Source organism: Trichoplax adhaerens, genomic scaffold (assembly GCF_000150275.1).
Source record: "Trichoplax adhaerens TRIADscaffold_2 genomic scaffold, whole genome shotgun sequence".
In the NCBI taxonomy this organism is placed as follows: domain Eukaryota; kingdom Metazoa; phylum Placozoa; class Uniplacotomia; order Trichoplacea; family Trichoplacidae; genus Trichoplax; species Trichoplax adhaerens.
The window spans coordinates 4,756,018-4,764,810 of NW_002060944.1; the positions used below are offsets into that span (position 1 = coordinate 4,756,018).

The 8,793-nt window shown below is 28.8% G+C and overlaps 1 protein-coding gene across 1 annotated transcript; it reads right to left on the reverse strand.

Moving 5' to 3' along the window:
* Positions 1-4,040: 4,040 nt before the first annotated feature.
* Positions 4,041-6,015, reverse strand: TRIADDRAFT_63658 (expressed hypothetical protein; the record flags this gene model as incomplete). Its single annotated transcript, XM_002109947.1, has 5 exons — positions 5,827-6,015; positions 5,574-5,697; positions 5,093-5,133; positions 4,553-4,783; positions 4,041-4,139 (listed from the first exon to the last, which is right to left on the reverse strand). The coding sequence occupies exons 1-5, from the start codon at positions 6,001-6,003 to the stop codon at positions 4,041-4,043; spliced, it is 672 nt and encodes a 223-aa protein (XP_002109983.1). The 5' UTR covers positions 6,004-6,015.
* Between the last annotated feature and the right edge of the window lie 2,778 nt (positions 6,016-8,793).

Consider the following 8,793-nt stretch of genomic DNA (forward strand, 5'->3'; position numbering starts at 1 on the left):
AATGTTTGTCGTAAAAAGTAGCTATTACATCGATCTAAGCTTGGAATCTTACATATTCTAATTAAGCTATAAAAACTTGAAAGCATTTAAATATCCACAATAATGTCGTAGCTGTATGGGCATCGTTCAAATTAATTTAAACTTAATTTATTAGAGTTGAAAAAAAGGCTAGGTCCAACTAAAATAATTTAAGTATTAAGATTATCGGTATTAGATAAGGTAGAATTTTTGTTATTGATTTAAATCTAAAATGCGCTCTATTTTCTAAAGTAAAATGTTATCTTATGGAGTTGGCTAATGGTATTATTACAAATTTTGATACCAATATTGATCGAGAATGGACGTAGAATAATACCTACTGTTTTAGAAATATTAAAAATATTTAATCCAATTTTCAATTACGATATCAGGTATAAAATCATTTTATGAATTTCGTCCCAAAATAATCGATGTGAAAGGGTCAATTCTATTGATTGGAAATTGACCTTATAAAGTTTGGCATTTCATCTGCATCAAATTCTAATCATGCTATCGGCGTTGGGTTGATTCATGAATTTAATTGTAGATAAATTAACGTCATAACACTAGAATAAATAAATTAAAATTGCGTTTCCATAAATTGATTAGTTTATAATTGCATTAAAATTTTACTATTGTTTTTAATTACAAAGCGTAATAATTATAGAAATCAAAGAATGTAATTTACGTAATCTTACTTATAAATTTTCATCTAAGCTCATGTACGTTAAAACTTACGATCGTATTAATGCAGTTGTTGTAAAGCCTACACGCATTTTCTTAATAATTTTCGTAAAATATTTATCTCTCAGTCAATAAAAGATGGCAATAAATACAGTATTGCTTTTAGTTCACTAGTTACTAATGTAATTGAGACATAAGTTCTTTATTTTATCTAAGAAATGATCATATTGCTATTTCAGTTCTATCGCACTTTAAATTTTTGATCCCGTATCTGATAGCACATTTCCGTTCAGTAAATAGTGTTTAAGCTTATTTAGATACCACCAATATTTCCTTATTACATGCTAGATAAGATTCGCTGCTTAATTAAATTAAAGCTAGATTTAATTCTTTTCCAATCGTTTTTTCGTACGCGAATAGCGATATAGAGAATACTATCTAATTATAGTTCTAATCACGTTAAGGCATTAATTGTAGCTCATATCGTAAATACTGACGTAGATTTAATAAAATTAGGATAACAAAAAATCACTACTTGATTTGTTAAAAAATTAAATCATTTAGTATTGCTTATCAATTTACTTAGCTATTGATTACATAAATTGCCGACGGTATGTTATGATTATATTATCGGCATAGTAACGGTTTTCTTGTAACTAGACAAAAATATAAGTCTCGGCTTTGATTGCTGTTAATCTATGCCTATAGCTATATCAAACTCACGTTTTATTCATCAAAGCTACTAACTATGATAACAGGCGGGGTCTCTGTCATCATTATCGTTGTATTTCTGTCATTAACGCATTAGTCTTGCAAATAAAAGTAGAAAAATCCACCTACTTAAGCTATTGATAATTTTATCATTATTTTAGTAAGGTTTTCTGTCTATCAAATAATATAGTTTTATTATTTTGAAGCAAAAATAATCCATAGTAATACTTTTGAATCGATTAACTGTACGCAGTGCTATTTCCTAGAAAGATGCGATCAAACTATTTATAGCCCAGAGACAGAAGGATTAGACCGAATTGTTTCCATACTTATAATCATAATTAATTAGAATCAATAGGCTCACATATTATATAACAGAATAGGAAATAACATCGCTCTCAGGACAGAAAGTAACAGCATTTTAATAAATAATAATCCTACTATTAGTTTATATAGACACTTAGCTATAGCAGTGCCTCATAGCCAATTTATGAATACCGTTGATAGATTGATTTGTTTCTGCTTTAGGAAATAAAGAGTTAGAGCTACAATTTATCAATTGTTTTCCATATGCTATTGGTTACAATGTCAGTAAATAGTAAGGAGTTTGGGAAAAGAAAAACTTATTACGAGAAAGTCTAGAGAGGATAATAACACTGACATCAGTAATCTGAAAAAAGATTGCACGTTAGCTGTCAGGAATTAAGAATTGTTTATTTAATTATTCAGACGTAGCTCATACAGATTTCAATATATGGAACGCAAAATAAGTCTCGATATATATAATTATAATAAGCAATAGTGATAATAAGAATGAGACTTGTATAGCTATTAATTCCGCTAATAAGCATCACTGTTTCAATCTGATATGAAGTTACGATCTAGTTAAAGTTCCTTGGCAAAATAATCATGAATTATCGTACCAAGCTAATAACTACAATATGATGATAAGAGCAACAATAGGAGCTAGGGAGTAAATATATCAAATAATCTCGTCTTATGAAATATCAGATCGTATGGGGCAGTTCATGTTATAAACACAGAATAATTCTACCGTTTCTTTAAATTTCTGATTAAAATATCGGTAATTTTATCAATTACAAACAGGATAATGATGAAATCTAACTTATAATAATTAAAAAATATAACTAAATTTAAAGGTTTAGCTGTAATTGTTAAAGATAGATACGAGTAGGTATTTGCAAATCTTTCGTGTTTTAATATCGAAGAAAAGTTCAAGAACGGTCAGCTATAATCATTTGTTGATATTTATAATTTACTTTTCGGGTCAATGAACTCAGAAAACACTAAATTACTCAGTTGTATAATTTTAATACAATCTTGGGCGTTTTAACTCCTTTCTTGCAATTAAATTTCTATTTGCTATCTAGATTAGAGATAATTTATATACGAATATAAAATTTAAAGCGGAGAACGCCTTTCATTAAGATTAGAATTTTAGTTACCCTGCATGCAAGCAAGTAATGGTTTGTTGGACTAAAATTAAAAGCTAATAAGATCTTTTAGTCAAATAATTGTTTAACTGTTTACTTGTGGCATTCATACTCGTATTCTAAACTTGAGTGATCATATTGATCAGTATCACAAGTTACGACTACTATGCCGTATAGTAACAAGATAGCTAAATTTGGCTTAATAAGCTTGAGGGAAAGTCTGGGTTGAATAGAAAGCAGATTTTATACCTATATAGTACTGCTGCTTTAAAATTAGACCATATTAGCTAAAAATAATTTTAAAGTAATAGTAAACCTATTTTAAAATTCTACATATTGTAAAATAGGCTTCAAAATCGCGCAAATAGTTAAAAATGTGATTTTTTTAGTAAAGATAAGTAAGGCAATAATTATACTGTAGTGGATCTGAACTTTATTCCGTTGCTTAGTAAGACATGATTGTGGTGACATATTTCGAAATAGGCAATAAATCTTAGTGAGATTAGTTTGCATGCTCAATAGTGGTACACTTTTAACCTTTACTGTATTATTTTGTGCAGAGAGAAATAATAATTGATTAACATCAATTATCAAATAAATCAAAATAATAGATTATATAATTGAATGCCGCTAATGAAACAGCATTCATGACTATATTTGATGATCTAGATAAGCTAGGAAAGATTAATATAACTTAGTAAAATTCTTCATTAATCATAAATAGCGTCTACTATACAATACCATGACAACTCAAGCTATCAATCATTAAAGCTATAGAAATAGATTAATTATGTGTAATGATTAATGATTTATGTATATTTATAAGCGTGATCTAGGATAGCTTACATCAAAAGAGTAATCTAACATTGAATTATTGAATTCTATGCAGATGCAGTTCAGGGCTATACGTGCAGGATAAAAAACTATTTTTATTTTATTTTCATGTTTATGGGCTACTGCTTACCAAAGATGAGCATATCCATATCTTTTCGATGCTGCTTACTTAATTTAACATGGACGTAAGATAAGATGTGAAATGATGTAGTCTGAAGTTCGTTTTCGACTTAATTTAGCTTAAATTTGTAGCCTTAATTAAATTTGATAGCCAAATTCATATGCCGCACAGTCGAATATGGAAAAGAATTATAAAGTAGAATGAAGACAATAATTGTTTTAGACAAGTTGGATTGCATCTAATCCTGACAGAAATTCTTGAAAACTTAATAATCCGTCATGGTTGCTATCCAATTCTTCAAAGAGTATACGAAAATTCTATTGACAGAAATATAAATATTTGTATTAATGAACATTTATCTTGGGATCACGATTATATTGATTAATGGAATAAATCATAAATTTTTACTTTAGTTATTCATATTAAGAGAGTGTTAGAAGATAAAAAAATTGATCATAAAAGCAAACTACTGAACATATTAGAAAATGAAGGCCAACTATATAGTCAAGGGGGTTGATAAAACGCATACTACAATAATTTGGCATTCAGTTCGTTATCTACTAGTTCGTTTACGAGAAGAAATTTGAAGTTAGTTTTAATTTCTTCTTTTATTGATTTCATTATATACTCAGCACAATACTAAAGTGGAATAGTAACTGGTCTTTGCTACCCTCCGTAACATCTTATTTATTAACGATTACTTAATATCTCGTCTACATGATTAAATTACCTCATTGATGTCTTTCATACCGAAGCGTTGGCATACATCACGAAATTCATTTAGCTCTAAGCATTGACTTTCATCCGATTTAATTTGTAACCAAACACCTCTTAGAACGTCATGTGCTTGAATTTTTGTTATATTGTCGTCCGAGTAAATCAAAATTTCGGAGTCATTGTCGTCATCAGATTCAAAGTTCGTCTGAGTGCTGCTGATTGAGACTCTGCTAGAACTTCCTCTCTATTAATAAATAATTATAGAGTAACATTACTTGTTATTATCAATCCAGGGAAAGATTATATTGCGATATTTAAAATAACTCAATCTTATTTTTACGTTGCACTAAAGATATTGATTTTGTAGCAATTTATTATAAATAGCATTAAATTTAGGGACCTAAATTTATTCAATTCGAAATGTATCGAGCTTGTACTTATTGAATTAAGGATTTCTATATTATATTTGTATATATAAAATGATATGTACGGGTTATACAGTTTAAGTTCATAAGTTTATTGGCTGCTGACTGTCTTTACAGCAATCACTCACCAAGTAGACAGAAGGACATAGACTATGTCGTCTTGTCAAGGCTATAAGAAGCAATAATCAAGGATGGGAATAATTAATCATCTGTGCTAACAGAATTTTAAATTCTTATATCGAACACATCCTATCTTTAATATGCTAATAAGAATATATACGATTATATCTATAGATTTCAAAACCTTTATCCAATAACTCCTTAGTATGGAAATAAGTAATCATCTGCACTTATAGTATTTTGAATTTTTACATGAAATCTATCCTATCTTTAACATACTAATAAGAATATATTCGTATATATCCATATATATTTTACAACATCTAAATAATAACTCTCTAACTATGGAATTAAGTAATCATCTGCAGTTACAGAATTTTAGATTCTTACGCAGAATCTCTCTTATCTTTAACATTCTAATAATAGACATATATACTTGTATACTCGTTTATCTATCTATTTCATAGCATCAAAATGATAACTCCTTACCCGAGATTGAATCAGTGCTACTAAATTCACTGCATGTACTACATGTAACAGACTGATCATCATTATGAAAGTACTTATGCATTAGTACGCTGACAAAGGCATCCTGAAATTGTTCATATGTAATCTAGCGAATTATAGAGAGTAAGATATGTCAGTTCTCAAACTGCTGTGAGCTGAAACAGTTTAATTTTCACTTAAAATATATATTTAACTAAGCGTGAGTATGATGTTTAGTCGAAAATTATAAACGAACTTGCTGATCCGCTGTCGAGAATAATAGACGATCTTCCAATTGAGGCCATTGCTGATTGACATCTAGCATTTCGCATAAATGTTGGCATTCTTCAAGACTGATTAATCCATCGTGATCCCGGTCACATTTAGAGAATAAATCTTCAAGCATGATTTCTTTTTCTTCTGTTTCAGTCATATTGTTAAAATTCTTCAGCAAATAAAGACAAATTAATAATAAATATAATCAATTCCCTTTTTTATCGTACGTAGCATCTTTTTTGATGGTGTATACTGCAATAGACCATACATGTTCTGATATAATATTTACATAAGTTAATCATGCGCTGGATAAAAAAGCCAAATGTAATTAAACTAGTAGTAATAATAAAACAATCAACAAGGTTATCATCACTGCGATAAAGATTATCTTCGTTAAAAACTATCTACTGTATTATTGCTAAAATTAATAATTAGGGATATTAGCCTATATTCTGTTACATAATTATTAATGCAGCCTGATAATAAAATTGCTATAGTAATATTTATGCATGTCATAGAAATAAGGAGATATTGCACGTATTGATAACCGGTAACTTTGATTGGTGATATGGTAATTGGTCAATTACTCGTATAATAGATTGATCTAACCATACTTAAATTAAGTTAGAGTAGAAATTTATTCAAATTTAAAGGTTATAAAATTGAAAATAGAAGACTATTTTATTTTAATCCTTCACAAATCTTAATCCTATTGCGTCAGTGTCATCTATTTATGATCAAAGATGTTAGTTATTGATACATAAAGAACAAATAATAAAATTTATAATGATTTAAATTATCAACAATAATATTTCTATAAAATCTTGCCCTTATTCAATAACATTCCTTAGTAAATATAATATAATTTGACTCTTTCCATAACTATTAAATGCCAAGCATGTTACTGGAATGAGAGCTTTTGAGCACCTTTCTTATACTAAAATACTGCATTTTACTTTAATTTCTTCTGAATTATAGCAATAAGTATAGTAGTCAAGATTGTATAACATGAAAAAGGATCACTATCAACCATTATTTGTATTGTATAAAATTTGTATACATACGAATAGACATTTTTTTTATAATATTAGACGTTGAAACTTGTATCATTATGTGAATATGACGATAGTTTTACGTTATCTTTCCTAATTTAAAGTGATCCACTTTTAACACTAAGTCTATCTTAATGTTTTAGTATTTTAGCTAGAGTTTCAGCTACAAATGTACTAATATAAGATACGAATGTGGTTCGTAATGCTTGCGATAGCAGCCAATGATACCACTAGTATAAATCGGTGCTAGATTTTTCTTTAATTTTTCGTTTTGTAATGTTTAAATGCTGTTCTTTATCACTACAGTAACCGTTATTAATCCTACCTATATCAATATGCAACCTGTAATTTAAATTACGATTTTTGTTGCTTGATATGATTTCGTTCATTAAATGTGTATAGATACTATACTTTTCAATAAATTGCCAGCTACAATAATGCTGCTTTGTAACAATAACTAGTAGTTAAAATTTTCGCTAAAGTGTAAGTGATTGAATTAATGCCAGCAGTATGAATATTTTAGATAATATTATAGATATGAATTACAGCTAAAACTTGATAGTTAGACGATTGAAAATTTTCATTCGGTAATAAACATAACCGTATAAACTGAGATAGGAGGAACAAAGCTTAGTGGTCAAGTATGTACGTGATCAAGTACGTACTTTCGTTCTTAAATAGTCCCTTGTAGGATAGTTTAAAGCACTTCAAAGCTTGAGTACATTAGTATTTCTTTTCAATCAACAACAGAGATAAAAAAGTAATAGAATAGATTAAATAGTGAGTTAATCCATTTTATAGTTACGTAGTTTGTTTAAGTAGAATTCGATCGTTGAGTCTTGAGAGTAGTATTAATTACAAAAGAATTGCTCCATAGTTATTACGTTCGCTAAGGATGAGGGAATTGAACTTATTATTGTAATATAGCAAAATATCAGCTCGTTATTGAATAAGCAGGGAATGAAATGAAGATACAATCTCGCACGTAAGTAATTTCGATATTTGATGAGATTGCACTGATTAAAAATCGATTATTTGGCACTATTGCGGTACGTTTATAAATCATTGATAAAATTATATTACTTATTACCAAATTCGAAGTATTTAACATGTAAATTATGTTGTGGGAAGAAATGAAAACTTTGATAATGTCAACGGAATAAGTGATAAAAATTATAATGAAAAAAATGAGAATTTTAGTAAATTAGAATTAGAATTTATTCTAACGAAAATCCTGTTTAATTACTTACATTTACCCTTAGACACTAGGCCAATATTGAAAAATTTCAACCCTAAAAATGGACACGTCTAGTTGTGATTTGATTTGGCAGGCGCTTGGATTTAATGAAATCAGGGATATGAAATTGAATTTATATTGTGTTGTATAGTGGTCAACAAAGCGTCGAGGCTTAAACGAGGCGTCTAATGACATGCAGCAATTGACGAATTGAGATTAGATATGGACTTTTTCTTCATCTCCTTATATGTAAGCTACGGTACTTGTTGACTCTAATCGTGACTTATCGTAGTTTCGCTTAAACGCAATTATTGATTTGGTTTGATAATAGCTTTTGATTAATATGTTCGCCTAATCAATCAAGAATAGATTGAATGTCAACAGACGTAATCGATCAAGAGAAATCAATGACCGATTGTCTATAACATACTGTATTGTGTACATTGGACTGCCCATCGCGAGTAAAATGCTAGATATGATCTCATGCATTTTATTTATTTTTTTCCACTAGTGATTCACTAATCCCTAACGGCGATGACGTCAATAAAGGAAGTCGAGAGGGTTATTCAAAACTATTGTCGTGGTAGTTTTAGCTCCCATATTGGCTAATGGATTACCACGACTTTATTATCAATAGTGTGCGGTAATCTTTTGAGAT